At 39.7% G+C, this 26,637-nt stretch overlaps 1 protein-coding gene across 1 annotated transcript in view; it reads right to left on the reverse strand.

The window, feature by feature from the left end:
• The window catches only part of PCNX2 (pecanex 2), a 357,992-nt gene that overhangs the window by 158,442 nt on the left and 172,913 nt on the right, over positions 1-26,637 (reverse strand). Inside the window, exons 16-17 of the mRNA XM_075532150.1 lie at positions 10,671-10,780; positions 1,951-2,047 (exon numbers count right to left, since the gene is read on the reverse strand). Coding sequence (XP_075388265.1) covers positions 1,951-2,047; positions 10,671-10,780 — 207 coding nt within the window. The remainder of the gene's footprint in view (positions 1-1,950; positions 2,048-10,670; positions 10,781-26,637) is intronic.

A 26,637-nucleotide genomic window follows, 5' to 3' on the forward strand; every position in this document is an offset into this window, starting at 1 on the left:
AGAGCTCTAGTTTCTATTTCTCGATTAATTTTTTGAGAGTATAGTGTGTGTATCACCTGGAGAAGAATCTAGGTGATGCACCACAGGCCAGACAAATCACAAAGAGCGAAAGCCAAAGATGGACTGGAAGCCTACAATCTAAAGGGATTCCCTAGGGGTTTCTCGTGCGACTAAATGTAAGAAACACAAGACAGAAGGACATAGAAAATAAAAGTGGTTACGAGAAATAGCAGGACAAAATCAGAAACCACTCAGAGGAATATTTTACACTTGCACTTGGGCAAAGGTATTATAAATCAAATTGATAAAAAGCAGAATCTGATATTTCCATTAAAATATTATAATTAGACCAGGAGACGTTTCAGAGAATAGAAGACAAACATTGTGTTCAATCGCCTACATGTCATGTGTACACAGCATTGCAAAGTGTATGAATATCAAGTAAGGCAATGCATAATCCATCACATCTAATGATATTAATGAAATGCTATCAGAGCCCACCGTACAAATTTATTGTCTTACTTTGTAATTCATACATTATTTTCACCGGAATAAGCCAGGAAGTGTCAAAACATCTTCATAGGTCATAAAATCTTGGAAGGTTTTGAAAGGATAGTTTTACTCAGCTATCTATGAGAAAACTGTAAGGTAGATTTGGGGTCAAAGGATAGCTTTTGTAGAAAAAAGTCTAGAAATGTCATTTTTATTTTCTCCAGGTCAGACTCCTGGTATAAATAAAAAAGATCAGGCTGTTGATTTCATGTTTGAATGTCCTAGCTGTCATCGCATCAGCTCTAACAGCTTCACCTTATACCCTGCTTTTCGATGCATTCTGGATTTTAAAATTCATGAACCATCCTTTACACATTCTAACCATTTCATCTGGTAGTTTCCTATCATATGGGGGGAAAAAAACTCCCTGAATATTGTAGCTTGAATTGTGACCACACTCAAAAACACTCAGGGTTGAGTGTATATATATATATATATATATATATATATATATATATATATATATATATATGTTATCATGTTAGTGATTGTTGTCTTGAAATTTCAGATTATGATTTAATGAATCTAAGTCCAACTGAAAGTGTTGTGCACTTAGGATGAATCAGGCATGGTAGGTACCAAACAAATGATGCACAGTGCCTGGAGGGAAGAACTAGAAATCAATCAACCGCTAACTACTTTTTCTTTGCGCTTCATTCCTACAAGATACATGAATAGCATGACTCGGAGAAATTAGACTGGCCCAGACTCCACAGTCATCAAATTAATGAGCATCAAATATCATCGATGAGCATGGCTTTTCGAAGTATCAATGTTTGGAAGTTAAACGTTATTGACACCACACCTGCTTAAAGAATATTTGAGTTCCCTCTGAGATATTTCCCCCGTGAACAAGAAAAGAAACATCCTTTTACATTTTCTTCCCTACTTCTTTTTGTACTTTGTTTTGATTTCATTTTCTTCAACCAGTATAGTTGCTCCCTTCCCTGATACCCTAGTCCAAAGCCCAAAGGTCTGACTAAGAGCGGTGTGGGTGGAATCCTGGAACCAAACACTCTGGAGAAAAGGGTCGGAGGCTTTGACAAGAGATGTAAAAGATGAACTCTGTGTGCAGCTTCTCAGAAGTGCACTTCATTGATTGCACAAACTTGTACCCATGTGTAGTGCCTACCTGCCATCTGTTCCAGCAATGGGTATTCTTACTTGAACATGATCCATATGATTCTGCATGCAAACTCCACAAACCCACCACCCAATGATCATGGCACATATATTCAGCATTGCATTCAGGATACTGCCCGCACCTGGCAATTCCACAGCCCAGCACACCAAGACCAGGCCCTTTCTCCTGCACGCATGCCAACTAGCTGCTAACATGTTCCGAGTTACATAGAGGGACAGCTCTCCCCCACTCAGTTAAAAATCAAAGTCTCTCACCACAGAGTCTTTCATCTTCGTTGGGAGAGGGTCTGCTGCCAACTCTTCCAAATTTTTTGGTAAAAATTTGGGTAATAATTTGCATTGAATGAAGGACCTGAAAGTGGGAAAACACCGGTTTTACATTGAAAAATACATGTCCATTACCATGTTTGAGGTAAATAACTTCACTGCAGACCTCATACCAAGGTCAAGTATAAGTGCTAGCTCTATTAAACAAGTTGGCATTTAAAAGGATACAGGGGCAAATGACCCGAAGGTAATGTTTACATTTCAAAAGTTCATAGTAATGAAAGTTGTCAACCACCTGAGGAGTTGTAGCCCCCCCCCCCCATCCCCAGGCTGTCAAAAGCTCTCTGAGGTCTAAGATCGCAGATTCCCTACTTCCACTCACCCTTCAGGGCTCATCCTTAGAGCGCCTCAGCCAACTTCAACATGCCACACAAACACATTGACCATAAAAATTGTGGAAACTATGTGTACCGTTTCCTTTTCTCATTGTTTCTCTACCATTCATCTTCTTGCACCACACCCCCAAAATTAAAGCCTCTATACAATTATGTTGATCTAAGATCGATAGATTTGAACAAATTACACAAGATACTACTATTGATATCAGAAATTTACTTTCACATCATCCAAAGAGTTTTTAGTCACAAACTATATATTTATTCAAGATTAAAAAGAAGACTAAAAAATGTGCTTTAACATAACAGGGTATTAAACACATTTAAAAATGTGGCACCAACTTTATATATTGCATCCAGAGGAAACCAGCCATTTTAGGAGCAAACAGCAACATAGAGAACAGAAAGTTTTCTTTCTTTTCAGTGGTCTGTCCTCCTCAGCAAGGCTGCTTCATGAATCCCGAGATGGTGCCCTTTGAGGTTGTGTTGGAAAGTCAAAGATGATGACTGGCTGACATCAATCACGTAGTCCTACCAGTGTGCATTTTATATCAGAAACGCAAGGTCACGGGTTATGTACGTGCTATATGGCAGTGAACCCTAGAAACATAGAGGTGCTGGGATATGTGAATAGGTTGGCTTCAGACCTAAATTAACATTCAACTTTGAATTAAGATTTTCATTTCTACCTATATTTATTTAATGTTTTATTATCATTTGGGTGAAAGTGTGCAGAGCGAATTGGTTTTCCATTCAACAATTGACACGCATTTTGTACTGTGACATTGATCGCAGTCTCCACAATGTCACAGCAAACTTTCTACTTCCTTCCTCTGTTTACTGTTTACATGACTCCTTTCCTCTCCATGGTTACCCTGAGCGTTCTCCTGGGACAAATGCTACCTTTTTAATCCAGCATGGTTACCTGTTCGAAGGAATGTGTATCATCCAACTGTTATTGTTCACCCAATAGGATTGTCATTTGGTTCAAAGTTGAGCCATGGGAGTGAGTTCAATACCAAGTCTGAAGAGTGACCAAGGGCCAAAGCCCTGGGAATCCCACCAGTCTCCACCAAATCAGTTGTTATTTTTGTTGCTGCTGTTCCACATTCGTCTCCTTCTCTATCGAAGACTCTATTTTGCTCTCCCTTTCAGATTGGTAAATGGTGGTAGCTGGGAACCGTCTGATTTCAAAGTCATGGAGTCTAAGTCATGGAGTCTACTCTTTACATCCATTAATCCTTTGAACTAATTGTTCCCATGTGTCAGATTTTCTTCACTCTTCTTTGCTTTGGACAAGGAGAGACCAAGCATTGTACCTTAGATGGCTGCTTCTAAGCTTTTAAGATCTCCATCACTACTGACCAAAGTACGATGTAGAACATTGTCTTTATGACCTGTTATACCAATTGACCTTGATGTCCCAAGTCTCCAGGCTTGCTACTCAGTCCCTCCACTCATCAGGTTATGGCTATGAAGTTCACATAATTTGCCCCGGGAATTTTTTTGTCACAGTACATAATATGTGTTTGTAGACATGTCTGTCAACCTTGAATATGGTCATGAGTTCGATCCCTTTTCATTACTCACATCGGTTCATCTTCTGCCTCTGTCAGGACGGATCATGTAGGCTATTGCAAGTAAACGTGTTTACTTCTATTGTGCGCTTCTCTGGGTCTTATTTTTCTTTAGTGCTATTGTGCTGTTCAGTCCCTTATTGTGCAGTGCCTTCATCAAAATTAATGCTCTGGTAACTCTCTCGTTATTAATTTCCCTCCCTCCCGTCTTGCTTCGTGGTACCTATCAAACATGGGTGTTCTTTCCCTTATTGATAAACCTTTCCTTGACGTTTTCTAAGAGTGGTTACTGTTGTTAAGCTCTGTTCCAACTCATAGTGACCTGTCTGCAACCGAATGAAACATTGCCTGCTCGAGTGCCATCCTCACAACGGTTGTCCTGTTCCAGCCAATCACCGCAGCCACTGTGTCGATCCATCTTATCATGCATGTTCCTCTTTTTAGTTGCCCTTCTACTTTACTGGGGCATAATGTCCTATATCAGGGACTAGTCTCTCCTAACAACATGTGCAAATGGGTCTTGCCATCCTCGCCTGTAAGGAGCATTGGAGCCACACTTCTTCCCAGGCAGATTTGTTTGTCATTCTGGGACCCAACTGTACTTCCATTATTCCTCACTAGGACAGTAATTCAACGGCATCAGTTCTTCTTCAGCCTTCGTTCTTCCTTGTCCAACTTTCACATGCATGTGAGACAAATGAAAACACTGTGGCTTGGGTAAGACACACCTTATGCCTCAAAGTCACTTCCCTGCTTTTCAACACTTTAAAGCAGCCTTGTGCAGCAGATTTACCCAATGCACTGTTGCTTGGCACCTCTTGTCTGCTGCTTCCATGACCCTTGATAGTGAATCCAAGCAAGATGAAATCCTTGACGTCAATCCTTTCTCCATTGATTATAACCAGTTGGTCCAGTTGTGTGAATTTTGGTTTTCTTTACACGGAGTTCTAATCCATTTTGAAAGCTGCAATCTTTCACGTCATCAGTCAGTACTTCAAGGAGTCCTCACTGTCAGCTAGCAAGATGGGTCGGCTACCTTTCACAAGTTGTTAATAAGCCTTCATCCAATCCCGGTGTTGTGTTCTCCTTCATATAGTTCATTTCTCTGGTTATCTGATCAGCAAACAGACTGAATAAAGATAGTGAGACAAAATAACCCTGATGCACACTTCTCCGGGTTTTAAACCATGCAAGATGTATGCCCTGGTTCTGTTCACACAACTGCTTTATCCATGTCCAGGTTCCGCATGAACACATGGAAGTGTTTTGGAATTCCCATTCTTCTCAAAACTGTCCATAGTTCATTATGATCCACACAGTCAAGTGCCTTTGCATAGTCAATAAAACACAAGTAGACATCTTTCTGGTCTTCTCTGCTTTGAGCCAAGATCCATCAGACATCAGTTCCTGGGCCTCTTCTGACTCTGCCTAGAATTTCTGGCAGCTCCCTGTCAGTATACGGCCACAACTGTTGTTAGATGATATTCCGCAAAATTTTACTTGCTTGTGATATTATGTATTGTTCTGTAATATGAGCATTCCGTTGGGTCACCTTTATGTGAATGTGTACACGTGTAGGTCTCTTCCAGTCAACTAGCCAGGTAACTGTCTGCTAAATATCTTGGCATACAGGAGGGAGTGCTTCCAGAGCTTCATCAGTTTGTTGGACATTTTAATCGGTTAATTATTACAGCATTTCCTGGAGCCCTGGTCTTTGGCTAATGCTTCCAGGGAAGCTTGGACTTCTTCCTTTAGTTCCATTGGCCATATGCTACCTTTACAGATAGTTGAAGGTCGATCCATTTTTTATGGTACAGTGACTGAGTATTCTTTCCATCTCATGTTGATGCTTCCTGTATCATGCAATATTTTGCCCATAGAATCTTCCAAGATTGCGACTCAAAGCTTGAATTTTTACTTGAGTTATTAAAGTTTAAGATGCTAAGAATGCCATCCCTTTCTAATTCTAGGTCTTTGCCCATTTCATTATACTACTTGGCTTTGTCTTCTCAAACTGCCCTTTGAAATTTTCTATTCGGCTCCTTGACTTCATTTCTTCTGTTTGCTTTAGCTACTCTATGATTAAGAGCAAGTTTCAGAAATTTGCAGACATTTACTTTGATCTTTCTTTCTTGCCTTTTCAATGACTTTTTGGTTTCTTCATGAATGGTGGTTTTCTTTTCTTTTTGAATGGTGGCTTTCATGTCACCTGACAGCTCATCAGGTCTTCTGTCTTTAGTGTTTGATGCATTAAATCTGCTCATGAAATTTTCTCTAAATCCAGGTGGGATAGACTAATGATCATATTTTAGCTCTTGTGGGCTTTTAATTTTCTTCAGCCTTTTTTGTCTGAACTTAAATATGAGAAATAGATGTTCTGCTTCACAGTCAGCCCCTGGCCTGATTTTAGCTCCTGATATTGAGTTTCTTCATGTCTCTTCCCATAGTTGTAGTCAATATTATTTCAATATGTGTTACATCTGGAGAAGCCTATGTGTACAGACACTATGTATGCTGTTAAAAAAAGGTATTTGTAATGAAGTCATTGGTCTTTCAGCATTCTGTCATGTGATCTCAGCTTTTTCCAACTAATATTTCTTCCTCTTTGTTTTCAATTTTTGCATTCCAACCACCAATAATTATCAATGCAACTTAACTGCATGCTTGATTAATTTCAGACTGAAGGTGTTGGTAGGACTTCTCAACTTTTAGTTCCTTGCTTGCACCCCAAGTTCCTTGCTTGAGCCCTGGTGGGTGGGGAGTGGTTACGACTGGGCTGCTAACAGCACTGCCAGCAGCTGGAGGGTCACAGCAGCTCCAAGAGAGAGCGGCGAGGCTCTCTGCTCCACAGGGTCACAGCCCTGGAACCCACAGGAATCGTTCTGCCCTGTCCTTAGGGTGGCTATGAGTCAGCATTGACTCCGTGGCAGTGCGTGTTTGTTTTGTTTTGATGTTTGAGCTCATTGGTGCAGCCACTATGAAAAGATGCATTGACACAGTGGGGCAGCAATGATAAGAATAACTTGTGATGGTGTTGAGGCTGGTGCAGAGCTAGGTAGCACTTCATTCTGTGGCACATAGGGTTATTATAAGCTGAAATAGAATCATACGCACTTAACAACAGCTTTAGTGGTTAGTGCATATATTTGAATAATAATTGTATTGACTGGATTTCCTTGCATGTGGATAGATATCCTCCTATCACACAGTATCGTACTTTCAGATAGAGCTTGATATGTCATATTTTACTAGGAATGTGATGCCATTCCTCTATAATTTGCCATTCATGGCATACTCATGATTATGACTGTCTGATTTTAAATGGCCAGTATCAATCCACTGAAACTCAATAATGTCTAAGATATTGGTTTTTATGTATTCCATTTAATTCTGACAACTTCCAGTTTTCCTGAATTCATATTTCACGCGTTCCAAGTTCCAATTATTCATAGATGTTTGCCACCGTTTCTTTTTATTTTGAATTGTGCCTCATCAGCAAATGGAGGGCCCTAAAGCTTTGCTCCACCCAAGACGTTATGATCTACCCTACTTCAAGACGGCAGCTCATCCTGAGTTCTATTTGCCTTTGGACCGGAAAGGCGCATCTTCTGGCACTATATTTAAGCATCTGACAATGCTTTGCTGCCCTTCACAAGATTCTCAGTGGCTAATTGCTCGACTTGGACAGGCTATTCCTTCTTTGTTGTCTGTTCTTAGTCTGGAAGCTCTGGTGACGCCTGTTCACTGTGGGTGACCCGGCTACCTTTTGTAATACAAGTGACATAGCTTCCAGAATCACAGAATCATGCAAACATCCACAGTCAAATGAAGTGAGAAAAAGAAGTGGTGGTATAATAGTGAACTCATACTATATTTATCCTCTGTGATTGACTTATTTCACACCAGCATAATGTCTCCCAGTCTCATCCACTTTACTCTTAATGTAAATGTTTAGTAAAAGTGTTTTTGCTGCATCTTCATTAATTTTTAACCAGGCACACTATTCCATCATGTGTATGTTCCATACTGTCCTCATTCATCCCTTGACGGGCACTTAGCTTGTTGCCATTTATTTACTACTGTGAATAATATTGCAATGAACATGGGTGTGCATATAGCTCTCTGGGTCCCAGCTCTTATTTCTTTAGGATTTATACCTAGTAGTGAGATAGGCCCCTAAAAAATAAATTCACCACCATCAAATCAATTCCAACTTACAGGAACTCTGTATAAGGTTTCCAAGGATTTGTAAATCCTTAATCCAGCAGATTATCTTTCTCTGGTTAATCTTGTGATTAGCAGTCCATCCCTACCAAAACCCCTTGGAAATAACATAACACCCAAATTATATTTACAGTTTCAACTTCTTAAGGGAGCACCAGGCCATTGTGTGGAGTGGTAGCACCAGCAGTTCCAATCTCTACCCTCTTGCCAATTCTTGTTGGTTTCTTTCCTAGGATACTGTCCTATTGTTAATAGGGTGAAATGATGTCTCCGCATTCCTTCGATTTGCATCTCTAATGGCTAATGATCTGAAGCATTTCTTCAGGGGCTCTTGGCTGCCTGAATGTCTTCTTTGGTAAAATATGTTTGTGTCCTTTTTCCATTTTTAAAACTTGAGTTGTTTGTCATTTCTACCTTTCAAAGGAAGTCGTTCAGCCATTTCTTTTTTTAATCGTTTTATTAGGGGCTCATACAACTCTTATCACAATCCATGCATACATCAATTATGTAAAGCACATTTGTACATTCATTGCCCTCATCCTTCTCAAAACATTTGCTCTCCACTTAGGCCCCTTACATCAGGTCCTCACTTTTTACCCTCCTTACCTGCTCCCCCCTCCCTCATGAACCCTTGATAATTTATAAATTATTATTTTGTCATATCTTGGTCTGTCCGATGTCTCCCTTCACCCACTTTTCTGTTGTCCATCCCCCAGGGAGGAGGTCACATGTAGATCCTTGTAATCGGTTCCCCCTTTCCAACCCATCCTCCCTCTACGCTCCCAATATCTCCACTCACACCACTGGTCCTGAAGGGATCATCTGCCCTGGATTCCCTGTGTTTCCAGTTCCTATCTGTACCAGTGTATATCCTCTGGTCTAGCCAGACTTGCAAGGGAGGATTCGGACCATGATAGTGTGTATGGGGTGGGGGGAGCACTTAGGAACTAGAGGAAAGTTGTATTTTTCATCGTTGCTACATTGCACTCTGATTGGCTCATCTCCTCCCAGAGACCGCTCTGCAAGGGGATCTCCAGTGGCCTGCAAATGGGCTTTGGGTCTCCACTCTGCACTCCCAGCCTCATTTGCTATGGTAAGATTTTTTTTGTTCTTTGGTGCCTGATAACTGATCCCTTTGGCACCTCATGATCACACAGGCTGGTGTGCTTTTTCCATGTGGGTTTTGTTGCTTCTGAGCTAGATGGTCACTTTTTAATCTTCAAGCCTTTAAGACCCCAGACGCTATATCTTTTGATAGCCGGGCACCATCAGCATTCTACACAACATTTGCTTATTCACCTGCTTTGTCTTCAGAGGTTGTGTCAGGAAGGTGAGCATCATAGGATGCCAATTTAATAGAAGAAAGTATTCTTGCATTGAGGGAGTACTTGAGTGGAGGCCCAATGTCCTTCTGCTACCTTAATACTAAACCTATAAATATATGCACATAGATCTATTTCCCCATCCTCATATATAAACATATTTGCATATTTACATGTCTTTATCTAGACCTCTATAAATGCCCTTTGCCTCCCAGCTCTTTCCTCTAGTTCCATTCGTTTCCCTCCTGTCCCACTATCATGCTCAGTCCCCACCAGGGTTTCAGCAATTCCTCTTGGTTACATTACCCTTGATCATGCCCTTCCAGGCCTCCTACACCCTCCTCAATTTGGATCACTTGTTGTTCCCTTGCCCCTAGGTTTGTTAACATCACTTCATCATACATTCAGCCTTTTTTTTTTTATCAATTTGTTACTGTTAATAACAAAGAACACAAAAATTGGAATTTCAGACCTTCATGAAGAATCATTTCATTCTTGTTAAAAATTCTATCTTAACTGCTCCTTGAATCACCAGGTGAATTGTCTAAATCAGCATAATTTTCCCTTAGCCAGGTAAATAATATTTTTAATTTCAAAGACATCAGATGAGGATTAATTCAATCTTCTCTTCATATTAACTGAATGAATTAGTTTTTGTTTTTGTTTTTTTATTTCAAGGATGTCAAAGTAGAATTTATCTGACTTAAATTTGATCACAAGACTTTCCATATCAAAATGTTTGCACAGGAACTTTAAAAATATTACTTCAATCAAATTGTATCGGGAGATAATGAATTAATAGATACCATTAAGAAATTTTATGATTTGACAATTCCTTGAAAATGTCCCCTCTCCCCCCTATATTCCTCTATCATATGAAATGTTTCCCATTGTTTATTTTATCAAATAAAAATTGTTTCTCACACAAGGAAGGCCAATTATGAATTTCCCAATAAGATGACATGTATCTTCATTTCATGAAATGCAAGAATTCTTTCCACAAAATATTTTGCTTTAGTTGTTAAAGAGAAGTCAATCAGTGCTTTCACTAAGACAGCTGAAAATTGATTCTTGGTTTTAATTATATTCTGGTCCCCATTTCCCCCACACCCCCAGTGATTAGTTAATTCAGTAGTAAAAGGTCCCAACCACAATGAGCTAGGAACGAAGGAGGGTGACCCATTACTCACATCAGTACAGATGGGTCACTGCTCTGCCTGCTCAGGTGATAGGAAACAGCAACCAAAAGGCTACAGAAGGCTGAAAACAGTGCTGGGATGTGCTGCGTACTCCACGGCTCCTAAGAACACACATCAAAGAGCCTAGTCAATTATAATAGCTAAAGAATGGCTAGGATGTCTCAAACATTTCGTTTTGTGTGCTGAGATCCAACTAAAGGTGGGCTTTCTCATGAACATTTCTGCCAGTGGAAATAGGAGGATCTGAGGTCACATCCAAACTTGGCCCTTCCATGTATAAATTCATGCATAAGTGTTGAATTTGACAGGGATAGGGACCAAGGGTCATTAAAAATAATTGCACATGTTTATGCCACTTATTTAATCTTTTCTGAAGTTAAGTTTAAGATTTTTATAAGGTATACTATTATATGTATACATACTATATGTATCCCTCTTTTGCATTTAATACTTAACAGTGATTGATAAGAATCGTATCCCTTGTTGCTTGTAGCTACCAACTCATCTTGTGCAAAAAAACAAAAAGGTACCTAGTATTTCATCACCCTCATGATTGATGACAGATTGAACCCTTTTCTTTGGGTTTTCATTGGCTGATTTTTAGACATACATTGTCTTCTGAGTCTCGCTTAGTCTGGAAATTCAACCCAGACCTGTTCAACATCCACTCACAGATAGGTGGTGGCTGCATATTAGGTGCACTGGTTGGGAATCCATCCAGAGTCTCTTGCAACTTAATCTCATGGATTTAAAAAATGGGAGGAAAAAAGGCCTAAGATTATCAACTCCTCTGAAAAGTATCACATTCGAAGGCCCTGGCTATCGTGATAATGCAATGTTGAGCAGGACTTGAACTCAGAAAGCTGACCTGTTGGACACAGACTGGTGGAATCCCCCACCCCTGACTATGGTCCTATCCTTCGGGTCTAGGACAGAATTCATCTCGGTGTGAGAAAAATCAACTCTTTAAGATCAAAAGGGTACCTTTACCCAAAGACAAAGTGCAGAGGGTTAGAAAAGACGGAAGAACGGAAACAGGGAGGAAGTCGGATAAGCAAAAGTACATTGAGGAGATTGCAATGGAGGAGTTGATTCAGAATAAATGAATTATTCAATGTAAAACTGTGATTTGCTTTGTAACACATCACTTAATTAAAAATAAAAAGTTTTAAAATGGCCTAAGATATCAAATAGATTAGAGGATTGAAATGAAATTCTGAGAAGAGAAACGACTGTCCCTCTGACCAGAGGAGCTGGAAAGGAGAGGAGCAAGATGCTAGGTTTAATACAATAAAAGAACAGATCCAACAGACCACCTGCAACACGGAAAACAGACAGAGGAAGTGAATGTTCCCATGCCAGTAGCATGGAAACCTGGGACACTGCTCTCATGCTGTCTTGGCATTCCTGCCAGCAACTATATGTCTTTCAAAGAACACCTCTATATACCTAGCCTTTTGATCACCATCAGCGGAATTTGCTTCTGTCTTGCAAAAGTTGAATTTACACAAAAATTTAAAAGTTATATCAAGATATTGATCCCTAATTCACCAAGTATTTTATTTAGAAAGTATGAGCTCATTGTTTCCTTGAGTCTGATTTTCATCATGGCTTTTTGCTCTGGAGAGGAAGAGTTGCTCATGAGCTTTGAAGACTCCAATCACTACTCATCAGAGTGGGATGTAGAATAAATATTGTCTTTACGTGTTAATGCTTTCTTTGTTTACTTCGTTTTTTTAAGTTCTTTTTGGTTTGGGGTTTTCACTTCTTTCCTTTATTTTAAGAGTAAAGTTTTATGTATGTATGTATGCTATAAATCCTTGAATTTCAGGTTTTCAGATGGAAAATACATTTATCCAGTAAATATTTGCTGACTATCTATGATTTGCTAGACATTAGTGAAGAAATGAGACTACGAAGATGACAGTTACATTGAAGACAGTGTCTTCAAGACACTTTACACTGAGTTAGTGTACACGCATAAATGAACACATTTTAATTTTATATAACAACTGTATAACTAGTACAATCTCAAAAAACAAAAGTTTTTCTCTCTTAACTTATTTTTCTCCTAGCTTTTGTTATTGATAGTTGTTCGTTTACTGAATTTGTGTGTTTGTCTTCCATTTATTTTGATTATTTGGCTTGTTAACTTGCTTTGTGGCTACGTTGAAATTTACTTTTAGCTTCTTAAGTTTAAAGTAGTCTTTTATAATTGGACATCCCCTCACAGAAGAGTCACAGTATAGCACTGACTAAACACACAACCTTCCTCTAGTTCTTTAATGCCCGCCCACCACTATCATGAATGACCTCAGTTTTTGATTCTCTATCTGAAATATTACTTTTAGTATTTCTTGTAAAGTTGGCCTGTTTTGTTTGGTTTTTTTTTCAAACAAATTATCTTAATTTCTGTTTACCTGGGGATGTCCTAATTTCACCATCATGCATGAGAGATAACTTGTTAGCTAATAATTCTTGGCTGGCAATTTTTTCATTCAAGATTTTATATAGGCCATTGCCTTCTTCCCTGCATGGTTTCTGTTGAGTAGCCAACGTTTGGCTTGTTGGTTCTCTTTTGTAGGTGACTTTAGTTTTTCTGAGCTGCTTTCAGGATTCTTATTTTGTCTTTGGTATTGGCAAGTTTGATTATGGTATCTTGGTGACTTTCTTTGGGGGGTTTTGCTGTACTGTGTGAAATTCATTGAGCTTCTTGGGTGGATATCTTCTTATCTGTCATGATATTGGGAAAGTTTTCCTCTGGTAAATCTTCAACAATTATCCCTGGTTAGTCTTGCCTCTTATGGTTCTGGAGAATGGATAACATGCACATTTTCTCTTTTGGTGGTGCTCTACATGGCTTCTTTCAGTTTTCTTCATTTTATACATTTTTTGGTCAAAGTAGTATAAAGGATTGTTGCCATTTCATTGATTTGGTCTTCTATTAATTCATTTCTAGTCCTATGTTAGTCTACTGTAGCGGTTCTCAACCTGTGGGCCACGACCCCCTTGGGGGTCCAATGACCCTTTCACAAGGGTCACCTAAGACCATCAGAAAACATATTTCTGATGGTTTTAGGAACCGAGATACCACTCCTCTATTTGTCTCCAGCCGGGTCCACCCGCATGTACATACTCCCACATATGAGTACCCGGGGTGATGATATCTTACGCCAACACCTTCACATGTACCCGGTACAAATACAGGTATATGTGACAGGGTTGGTGCCATAATGTACTTATGTGGACCAGTCACACATGTGTAGCAAGCAGCTGCTGTGTTGAAAGCAGCAACTGTGTAGAGAGCAACTACTGTGTTGAAAGCAGCAGTATTGGAGGTAAAATGACACTTCATGATTTATAATTACTGGGTAAATACAAAATCATCAAGTACTGCAAATACACACACATACACACACACACACACTATGGGAACTTAATCTGGATGCTGAAGGGTCTTTTTATATTCAGCTATGGTTGATGTGAATACTGCCCCCTTGTGATAGTAACAGGTATGTAAAGAAAACAACAGAATGGCAAATCATAGGAAACTTTAATGAACTGTATTGTCTGAACTATGCCATGTATCATCTTTTGTATTATTAAAGCTATTGTTATATATTATTTTCATTATCAAACCATCTCATGACAATGTATTGTGTAGAGAAGAACATTAAGCAAATAAAATATAGTGAGGATTTTTTATACTATGGTTTTACCTCAATAATTACAGCAAGAATGGAGAAACCACAATGTGTCATTCGTTGTGAAGTTCTATAAGCCGAATCTATGAAACTGAACAAACAAAAACATCATTTTGATAGCAAGCATCCGAGCTTTGCTGGCAAGGATACAAACTATTTTGGAAACAAAAGTGATGGACTCAAAAAAGGCAGACTTGACACTAGGGGCAAGTACCACAAACAAAATGTAACAGCCATTGAAGCTTCATACTTGGTGGCACTCAGAATCACCAGAGCTATGAAATCTCACACCACTGCTGAGGATTTACTGTTGCCAGAGGCCAAAGACATTGTTCGTGTTATGATCGGAGATGAATTTGTTATGAAATTTAGTACAATTTCCTTATCTAATGACACTGTCCACAGAAGAGTAGATTACATGCCTGTTGCTATTCTTGATCAGGTGATCCAGGAAATTAACTCTGCTCCACTTCCAATATTTAGCATCCAGCTTGATGAATCAACAGACATTGCAAACTGTTCACAGTTACTAGTTTTACGGGACATATATTAATGATGGCGAATTTAAAGATGAGTTTCGTTTTTGTAAATCTCTTGTAGTCAAATGTTCTACCACTGAGCTATACCCCCTCTTTGCAAACCTCTTGAAATGACAACTACTGCACATGATGTATTTGGCACAGTTGGTTCATTTTTGAAAGAACATAAGATCTCTTGGGAAAAGGTTTGTGGTGTTTGCACAGATGGTGCTCCAGCTATGCTAGGATGTTGATCTGGATTTCAGCGTTTGGTACTGAATGAGTCACCAAAAGTCATCGGAACTCACTGTATGATTCATAGCCAAATATTAGCAATGAAGACGCTGCCACAAGAGTTACAAAAAGTAATGAAAGGTATCATATGTTCTGTCAATTTTGTAAGGCAAGCACTTTAAACAGTTCACTGTTTTCACAACTGTGCTATGAGTTGGATGTACCGAATAATGCTCTGTTATTTCACACTGAAGATAAATGGTTGTCAAGAGGAAAGGTTTTAAAACTTGCTTTAAAGCTTGGTGATGAACTCAAAACGTTTTTTAATCAGAAAGCAAGACCACAGTTTGAAGCACTTTTCAGCGAAAAAAGTGAACTGTAGAAAATAGCTTACTTGGTTGACATCTTTGCCATCTTGAATGAGTTAAATCTATCACTGCAAGGACCAAATTCAACATGCCTTGATTTGTCTGAAAAGATACAATCATTCCAAATGAATCATCAACTTTGGTAAAAAAAAAAATTGGATGAAAATAAAATTTACACGTTGCCTACCTTATCTTTAGGGAACATGACATTGAACCAGACGAAAGGATTACGATGATAATTTCTTTAGGGAACATGACATGAACCAGACAAAAGGATTACATGAAATTTCATCATACTTTCCAAATCTACCTGACACCCCATTGGCACTTGCCAGAAGCCCATTCACAGTCAAAGCTGAAGATATCTCTGAGACAGCAGAAGAGGAATTCATTAAACTTATTAACAGCGATGCAACGATAACTGATTTCTCTACAATGCCAGTTACAAATTCTGGATCAAGTGTTTGCAGTCATATTCTGTTCTGTCTGAGACTGTGTTGCACTTTCTTCCATTTCCAACAACATACCTTTGTGAAATGGTTTCCCAGCTTGTTGGTTATCAAGTCTAAATACAGAAATAGACTTGTTGTAGAAGATGATCTTCGTTGTGCTCTTGCAAAAACTGCCCCAAGAATTTCTGATCTGGTTTCTCAACCTTTGCACTGAAGTTGGCTTTTTACACACACTGTCACAAAATGTAGCAACGTAGTTTACTGTCATTGTATTAAGACTGTTACCCATGCTAAATCATGCTTCAAGACAAAATTTCATTTATTTATAATTAGAAATAAATATTTCACAATATATAATTATATGTTGTTTTGTGATTAATCACCATTCTTTAATAATGTCCAATTTGTTACAATGAAAATACATCCTGCATATCAGATATTTACATTATGATTCCTAACAGTAACAATATTACAGCTATGAAGTAGCAATGAAAATAATTTATGGTTGGGGTCACCATAATATGAGAAACTGTATTAAAGGGTCATGGCATTAGGAAGGTTGAGAACCACTGGCCTACTGAGTTGTCTATTTGTGAAATTTGATTGTTGATTTTTAGATGTAGAATTGCTGCTCTGGCATCGTTCCCATTATCTATTTATTTTGTAGTTTTGTTCTCATGTTCCTTACCTATTACTTCGCCGTGGATTGACTTCTTTTATTTTCACTTTTGTCGATATATTTCTTGAATAAAAGTCGGCAGTATCACTGTGGTTTCTACTCCTGTAAACAGTTACCGTCTTAGAAACCCACAGGGGCAGTTCTACCCTGTCATATAGGGTCGCGATCAGTCGGCATTGATTTGATGGCAGCGAGTCTGGGTTTGGGTGAATTGCGTCTTTTGAATTCTTTATCAAGAACCCCCATTTCTTTCACTAGCAAAGTTTCTGGTTTAGTTTGGTCACTTCTTGAAGACACCTTATCTCCTTTTCTGTGGGTGATTTGACCTTGTGATTTTGAGGCATTAAGGGTAAGTACTAAGGTATTGTCACAAAAGCACAGCAAAAAATATCAAATGTAAAGATAATGTTTTGGTATATTTTTCTCTAGTGCTATGTATTTCAGTAGATGATGTTTGAATCTCTCTATTCCATCTCTAGGGAATGTTTCACTGTTCAATTTACATATTATATCAAAATGGCAGTGTCAGCGTCCTTAAGAACTCAAAGAGCGTTCCTGTTAAAGGTCCTTTGGGTTTGAGGAACCACGGGGATCTGAAAGGATGATATTGAGGCTGTGGAGCAGATCACCTTTGAAGGAAAGGAGGACTGTGGTGTGGTGAGTTATGTGTTGGACTGCAAACAGTAAAGTCAGCAGTCGAAACCATCAGTGATTCCCAAGAGAATGATGAGGCTTTCTACTCCCATAGGAGTTACAGTCTCAGAAGCTCACAGGGGTAGTTCTACCCTGCCCTAAAGGGTCTCCAGGAGTCAGAATGGACTCAATGGCAGGGAGTTCCGTGTTAAATTTTTTGACTTCACCATGTGGGCAGAGAATCAAACTCTACATCAGTTCAAGGCTGGTTCCTTCAGGACAGAGGTCAGAGATACCTCTACCAGCCAACCTTCTTCACCCATTCTGACAGCAACCACCCTTCCCCAGGCGCTCTCTACTTCTCTGCTGGATTCAAAAATTAATTGCAAAGGCCACAGAGAACTCAGACTCAATAGTTACAATTATTGGGTTTGTTAGGGAGGTAACAGCTTACAATTGAAAGTCAGAAATACTTAAGGTACACTTCCTCTCATTAGGAGCACCTCTTCTCAGCAGTGCCCCCAGGTCCATTTCTCCCTGGTCCTCAGCCTCTCAATCACATAGAGCCTTGGCCTCTGCCTTGCTTCAGTAGACTTACAAAGCTCCTCTCCCGCCATAGCCTCAGTCCAAGGCACTTTGTTCTGGCTTTATGGCTTGACACACTGATTTCCCCAGGGCACGTCTCATGTGTAGTTCTCTACCTTTGTTGTATTGGCAGTTTATCCTTCCTCTTAATACTCAGTCTTATTCACCCCAGCTTCCCTTTGGTGCTCGGAGTTTCAAAGTGTTCGTGGATATCTGCTTTGTTGTTTGTACATCTTTGTGGTAAGAGAACTATTATGAGGTTCCTGACTCTGCTACTTTGTTGGACCATCAAGCTCTTTTCTCTTTCCATTGACTCTTGCTGTTCTGCTTATAAAAGTACTTCCGTTGCTGATTCTCTTTTTAAAGGTTCTCCTCTTGATTCGGTCTCTTTCAGAAGCTGTCCTTCTGGCCTTCCATCCAGGGTCTGCAGATCTCCTTTCACCCTTCTAGCCCCAGTGATTAATAGTTGTGATATTGGGGTACCTCTTTAGAGGAGAACTCCTTGAGAGTACGGACCTTGGTGCTGGGAAGAATAGATTAAATATCAGAACTCCCTGCCATTTTTGAGCTATGTAAGCTTGGCTATGCTGCTTGACATTTCTGAAGTATTGAATTAGTTTATTATTTAAAAAAAGGAAAGTGCTGTGTATTCAAGGTTGGCTCTAAGCGTGTTTTCTGTGCTATAAGTGTCTGGAATGGGAAGTGTGGGAGCAGGAGGACTTGACACACACTTATCCTATTGTCTGACTCCAGTACTCAAAGCTAGACACAGGTGATCCGGAGAGATGCTTCCTCCATTGAGCCCACTACCAGCGGTTCCTCAAATGTTACAATACTCCTTTTCAATACCTCTTCCATCTGTCCTTTCCTCCCAGGATACCTGTCTAAGTGAGCCTTCCTTGTCCCTCTCCAGAACCGCTGGTAATAGCTTCAGAATTAAATGATTATACCCTAAATCTGCCCCACCTAACCTCCCTAAAAATCCTCGCATTTCATCCTTCACAAAGCTGGGGCTATCTTTCTCTCCTAAAGCACAGACTCCCTTTATCCAATGCCTTTAAGTGACTCCTCATTGCCTACTGAATGCAATCTACTCCGCCAGAAGGCCATAGCCAGTTAGGGTCTGACCTTTGCCCAACCTTACAGCCTAACATTCCATGCGTACAATAGTCATAACAGCACAACCTTCTCAAGACTGTCTGTCTCCTTCCTTTGGAGCCATGGTCTTTCTGTCCCATGCTGAGGTAGTTAGTTGATTGTGCCAACCTGGCCGATAAACACATGTGGGATTAATTGAAGGGCAGAGAGAGAAGTGGCTGAGTGAGCCTCGCCTTTTTAGTTCTCGGGTCTCTTGTTCTCTGATGGTTGCACCAGGGTGCAGCTGCCTTCGCCAGTTCCCTGCTTCACCTGGCAAGGCTGACTACCTGCAAGACATCCCTGAGGAGAAGCCACATGGACCTACCCCGATGCAGCCCTGGGTGCTGGAGCAGCCATTTGGAGACCCCAGCCAGTGCTGAGATACTTACACGCTCACTGTGTGTGTTTTGTGAGATGGAGGAGGACTTTGTGGATTGGTGTCGGGCATATGGGTTAATGTTGGTCTTGTGGGCTTGGGTAGCACTGGGTTAAAATGTTTTCTTGATATGCACTAACCCTTTATGTAAAACTGTCTCTTATCCATGAGTTTCTGTGGATTTGTTTCTCTAAAATACCCAGACTCACACACATGCACTGCTATTCTCAACCTGAGACCCCACATTGTCATGCTTATGTGAACATTTTCACCTGCACAGTGTTGCCTTCCCTGACTTTCCAGGCAGAATGAAGGCCTCCTCTTCTAGTCTGCATCAACATCACCTTCAAACACCTCTGCTGTGGCATCTAGGGCGTCACCTTCATTATATGAAGAAGGCTGTGCCTCACTCCTTATCCGAGGGTCCGTATCCCCGGGAGTTATACTTAAATGTATATGTAAGTCGGAAGGACATAGGTCTTCAAAGGGAAAAAAACAGTCGCTTACTATGCTCAAGATGAAAACAACTTCACATACGACTTGTTCACCAACTCTGAAGTCACAGGATACTTTATCCCCATTGGAAAAGGTTTTGTTACACAACACAGCACCACAATCCCCTTCAAGAGTGGACTCCTACCCCTGCCTTTGTGAAGTGTGGCATGACACCACCAGGTTATATCAGGCCTGTGTCCTCTGGGTACCCCTTGGCAACTTGGGAACCTATTAAAGAACCTCACTGTCCACCTGTCTGCTCCGTCATGGGCAGTGAAGAGACATGCTCCATGCCTTTGCCCTGCACTTGGCACATGTGTTAGCAGAAGGTTTCCCCAGGGACAGAGGGCGAGAATGGGAAGGTGATCCAGAGGATTAGAAGGTTGACAGGGAAATACTGGAATGTAAATGAAGATGGAGGTCCAGACAAGAGTAAGAGAACTCAAGGGGAGGTAGGACAGTGGGGTGGGGGTGGGACCAGAGAGGGGATAGGATATGGGGCTGGGGGTGAAGATTCTTGAGTTGTTTGAACTATTGAATACAGAGTTGATAGTTGGAAATGTAACCTCCCCCCCTTATTGAATCCATACTTTGAAAGAGAGAGAGAGAGAGAGAGAGAGAGAGAGAGAAAGGAAGAAAGAAAGAAAACGGTTGTGTACTGGTATAGGGACCAACACATGAACCAATGGAACAGAATTCAAAACCCGGAAGCAAATCCATCCCGCTTGGGTAGTTGATCTTCAACAAAGAGTTGAGGTGCGTTTAATGGGGAGCTGATCTCTCTTTTATAAATGGTGTTGTCAAAGCTGGATTCCCATTTGCAGAAAACTGAAACATGATCCATAATTTACATCACACACAAAACTAAGTCAAAATAAATCAAACGTTTAAATGTTAAACCTAACATGATAACGTTCTGGGTGATAACATAGGCACCAAGCCTAGGAGTCCTAGTTCATTATCAAATATAAGTAACATACATAGCAACAGAAGATAAATGATATAGCTGAGACCTCTTAAACGGAATTTATAACTTTTGAAAAGGTTTTCCCAAAAGAGCAAAATGAAAACCTACCAACTAAGAAATACTCTTTTGGTGATGACATATATGATATGGGTCTAATTTCTTTATATATATATATATATACAACTTTAATAGCTCAGCAACTAAAAGAAAGAAAACATTGAAATGGAAAAATAACATAAAAAGACACTTCAAAAACAATGCACCGAAGTGACTAACAAACAGATGAAAAGTTGCTCAAGATCATTGCCCCTCATGACGATTCTCTTGCTAAGTTTTCTTGAGTTGGTTTTGACTCCTACTCATGCTACTAATCCAACCACTTTGACAAGGGATACAATAGAAGCTTCCATTTAGAATAGGATAAAAATAAAAAGCCCATTCAAATTTATTTTTACAAAGACCACATTTACTGGATGGGTAGAGAGAAGAAATCCCTGAGATCATCATCCTGAAACACCCTTTAATGTGAAACTGAAGCAACTCCTGGAGGACAGCCCCAGTCAATAATACATTGCCCTATGATACAGATTCAAGTATGCTCCCTCCCAAATATGTGGGTAATTCGTAACCTCTATGACTCTGGCTATAATTTCATATGGGAGTGGGTTTTATTTCTTAGTTAATGAGACAGAATGAGTGTGTGGCATCCCTTGAGTCCATGTCTTTTGAGCTAGAAGAAAACAACAGGAATTAGAAGCTGAAGGAACAAAAACGTTTATGAATAGGTGGCAGAGGGAGAGTTTTTCCTAGAGTCAGCACTCTGAAATTGGAATTTTTCCCTTTTAAACTGTAAAATATATAGCTATTAGAACCACTCATTTGTAGTATTTGTGGTATAGCAGCACTAGATAACTAACCCCCCCAAAAAACCAACAGCAAAACCCCACAATTCCAATTCACAGTGACCTTAAGGGACAGAGCAGAACTGCCCCTGTGGGTTTCCAAGGCTGTAAAACTTTACAGGAACAGAAAGTCCCATCCGTTACTCACTAAGAAGCTGGTCTTTTCAAACTGCAGAACTTGCAGTTAGCAGCCAACACACAATCCCTGACGTCACTCGGGCTCCTTAGAATATCACTAGGGTAGCCTATAACTAAACAGTAATAATGGTGGGGATGTGCTCTTTAGATTCATCTCACCTACTAGAATAGCAACTACCGGAAAAAGGAGAGGGAGGTAAAAATCACACATCAGAAACAATGCAGTTAGAAGTAAGCAGTGTTGATTAACAATGTCCAATTGCTCCACTTGGCCTAACGTAAATGTTTGTAGCTGCTCTGTGTTTACCCACCAGTTAGTGTGTCCACCCCTTTCACACCGAGTCCGAACTAAGAAAGACATTTTTTGTGGACAGAGGTACGTGTTCTAAGGACTGGACGACAGTGACCATCAATGGTTACCACACAGTGCGGACCTAACAGGGAAGGGCAAAGGTTCCTTTATGGGACTATCTAAGGCGCAGAGAGCGTGTCCTTTTGTGTGCAGGACAATGGCTGAACCCTTGAGCTCTAAAAGGACTCTACCTGGCTTTCAAGCCCAATTTTGCTGTTGACTGGCATTAGAATCCTATGGAATCTATTTCAAAAGACCAATAGCGTCCATGTGTAGTGTTGTTCTGAACTTGAATGGAATTAGACATTTGACACAGTTGTTGTCATTTTTAAGTGCCATCGAGTTGGCTCCAACCCATAGGTGCCCTGTGCACAACAGAACGAAACACTGCCCAGTCCTGGGCCATCTTCACAATTGTTCCCAGGCCTGAGCCCATTGCTGCCGCCACGGTGTCTGTCAGTCCATCTTGTTGAGGGTCTTCTCTTATTATCTACCCTTCTACTTTACCAAACATGGTCTTTCCTGAGAAAATTTTCAAAGTATAAAGTCTTGCATCCTGCCTTCAAGGGAGCATGCTAACCGTACTTCTTTTTAACACAAATCAATGTGTCCTTTTAGTAGTCCATGGTATTTCCAATACTCTTCTCCAGCACCACAATTCAAATGTATCAATTCTTCTAGTCTTCCTTAATCAACGTCCAACTTTCACATGTATATAATGCAATGGAGAATATACCATGGCTTAGGGCAGGTGTGTCTCAGTATTCAAAGTAACATCCTTGCTTTTAATACTCTGAGTCTTGTGCAGCAGACTTACCCAAGCAGAGTCATGTCTTTTGATCTCTTAACTGCTGCTTCCATGAGCACTGATTGTGGATCCAAGCAAGACAAAGGCCTTGGCAAGTTCAACCTTCTCTCCATTGATCATGATATCACCTAGTGGGCCAGTTGTGAGGATTTGGGTCTTCCTTACATTGAGCTATCGTCCATCCTGAAGGCTACGAACCTTAATCTTCCTCGACACATGCTTCAATTCCTCGTCACATTCAGCAAGCAAGGCTGTGTCATGTGCATCTTTCAGTTGTTAATAAGCCTTCCTCCAATCCTGATGCCACATTCTTCTTCATATAATCCAGCTTCTGTGATGATTTCCTCAACATATAGATTAAACAAATATGGTGAGAGGATACAACGCAGATGCATATCTTTCCTAATTTTAAAACATACAGCAGGCTCTTGGTCTGTTCACACACTCCCTCTTGATCCATTTACAAGTTCTAAATGAGCACAATGAAGTATTCCAGAATTCCCATTTTCTTATGATTATCTACAATTTAATATGTCCATGCAGCCGAATGCCTTTGCATAGTCAATGAAACACAAGTCAACATCTTTCTGGTATGTTTTCTTTGGGCTAAGATACATTTGACATCAGCAATGATATCTCTTATTCCAGGTCCTCTTTGGAATCTGGCCTGAAATTCTGGCAGTTCCTCGTCAATGACCTAGGGTTGGGTGAACTTGCAACCATTGTGGATGATATTAAGCAAAAATGCTTGCTATTGTTATTTGACTTCAAATCTCTATCTGGGAACTAAGCACTGCAGTGGAATCACATATCCTCAAAACAAACAACAGCAAAATTTTAGTGCTGATCCTTGGAACCAAGGAGGAGAACCATGGTTTCAATAGATTTCTTTTATCCTTTCAATTCTACCCCACAGAAAGAAAAGTCAGCGTGGCAGTGTTAGAAGAAATAGGAACTCCTCTGAAAACTATGAACGAAAACTGAACCTGACCTTGCTACGATGGGTGATTATTATGGCAAGCTGCTTCATGGTCTGAATGGATTGATCCTAGCAGGGTGGCTCTTGTTTATTATTTTAAGTTGTTATAGTTCTTCAGGTATGTGTTCTATATTAGCCTAAGTATAAGTCTATATTCTTTCATGCGTGTGTTTTCTTTTCAATATAACCAATGGTTTAGGACTAAACCGTTAGGCATGAGTGAAGGGCCATGTGTGCACAGGGCAGGATAGAGCTGTTGAAAACTTCTGTCACTGAAGTAAAATTGAAGTGCTGACAAATGTATACTTAGTGTTCCAAGGGGGGAAAAAGGTAGGATGTAAGATGGCCAGGGTTTCCTATTCCAGGGGCTGTTTACATATTTTCTAGTCCAACCTCAAATCTCCATGCAACTATTTTTGAGAAAAAACTTGGGATTTCTGGACCTTTGGCAGGTTTTAAAAAAAAGGGCCATCTGGGTCCTCTTGGGTATTTACTGAAAGCATCCCAAGGCTATTAACTTTGTTCTTAACTCTTGTTCTTAATTTTGTTCATTTTCCAACAGACATATTTGAGAATATACTTCTGAACAAAATATATGAGAGAACTTGAAAAAGTTTATAGAAAATTCCATCATCTTTTCATAAATTTTTGAAATCCCTTTATAAATATTAAATTAGTGAAGTAGACAGTTTACATGTATAATATTTTACTAATTGGAATATGTATGCATATATAAGTGAGGGTATAGACACATAAATATATGTGTATACACTGTATGTTGTTGTAATTGTTAGGTGCCATCAAGTTGGTTCCAACTGACGAAACATTGCCCAAACCTGCACCTTACAATTGTGGTGATGTTTGAGCCCATTGTTGCAGCCACTGTGTCAATCCTTCTTGCTGAGGGTCTTCCGCATTTTTGCTGCCCTTCTACCTTACCAAGCATGATGTCCTTTTCCAGGGATGGACCTCTCCTGGTAGCATGTCCAAAGTACGTAAGATGATACTTCACCATGCTTGCTTCTAAGGAGCATACTGGCTATACGTCTTCCAAGACAGATTTGTTTGTTCTTTTGGCCGTCCGTGGCGCTACCAATATTTTTCACCTGCATCACAATTCTTCTTTGACCCTCTTTATTCAGTGTCCAACTTTTACAAGCAGTTGAAAATACCTTGCTGGGGGAGGCACACCTTGCTTAGTCCACAAAGTGGCATCCTTGCTTTCCCACACTGTAAAGAGGTCTGTGCAGGAGACTTACCCCATGTAATGTGTTGATTGACTTCTGGATTGCTACTCCTAAGGGGATTGATTGTGGAGCCAAGCAAGATAAAATCCTGACAACTTCCATCTTTTCTCTGTTTCGCATGAGGATTTGAGTTTCTTTACATGGATTGGAATCCATATCAAAGACTGCAAATCTTGATCTTCATCAGCAAGTCCTTCAAGTTCTCCTCACTTCCAGCAAGCAAGATTGTATACCCTGCATATTGTAGGCTAATAACCCTTCTTCAAATCCCAATGCCATGTATATTATTCTATAAATTATAGAATATATAACATATAATAAAGTATATCAACTTATTTGTAACATAATAATATTTATTCAATAGATGTAATATTATAGATGAAACAGTTCTGTTCTTTTGGTACATAGGGTCACTGTTTGTCAAAACCAACTTGACAGCACCTAATATTAACAACATAAAGGTAATATTATATGAGAAGACTTTAAAAATCTCACTTTAAAGTTCCATTTTCTAATTCCATTTTACCATGAACTTTTAGAAGCAACTTCATATATCATGATATATATTCTATAGTACATAATATATATTATAATGAATGATACATACATTTTTAAAGAGAGGACATTTTCTATTTAAGGAATCACAGGAAAGATTATTAGTATATCAACATGAGTTATTCCTTCATGTACAACGTGCCAAAATTTCAAAACTTTTGGGAAAGTTTATTTTCGAGTGAGAAGAGATCTCAGAATGGAGCTAGCCTCATTCTCTTAAACTGGCTGTCCCACAGGACTACAGGAAAACTAGAAGAGAGTTGTCTAAGGTGTCAATATGAGCCCCATACTTCACATCCCTAGATTAATGCTCTACATACTACCCCCCCTAAATGTTTGTACAGCTAAGTATGTTAAATATGTGGACATCTCAGCATTCCCAGTATAAAAAGCCTGAGTGTGTTTTCTTTTCTGTCTTTTTAGTAATTCATTTTATTGGGGGCTCTTACAGCTCTTATAACAATCCATACATCAATTGTATTGAACAAATTTATATATATGTTACCATCATAATTTTAAAAACATTTTCTTTTTGATTGAGCCCATGGTATTAGCTCCTCTTTATTCCCTCCCTCTCCCACCCTCCCACTCTTGTGGACCCCTGATAAATTACAAATTTATTATTTTCATATCTTACACCATCCACTGTCTCTTTTTGCTCGTGGTTTTGTTGTTCATCCTAATTGGGGAGGAGGAGTCATTATAATCTGTTCTCTGTTTCTCCCCTTTCTCCCCCTCTCTATTTCCCCTACCCTCATGGCATCACTACTCCCATTACTGTTCCTGAGGAAAATAAATAAAAGATGCAAACATATGTAATTAGGGATAA

The sequence above is a fragment of the Tenrec ecaudatus genome, chromosome 1 (genome assembly GCF_050624435.1).
Source record: "Tenrec ecaudatus isolate mTenEca1 chromosome 1, mTenEca1.hap1, whole genome shotgun sequence".
Lineage (NCBI taxonomy): Eukaryota > Metazoa > Chordata > Mammalia > Afrosoricida > Tenrecidae > Tenrec > Tenrec ecaudatus.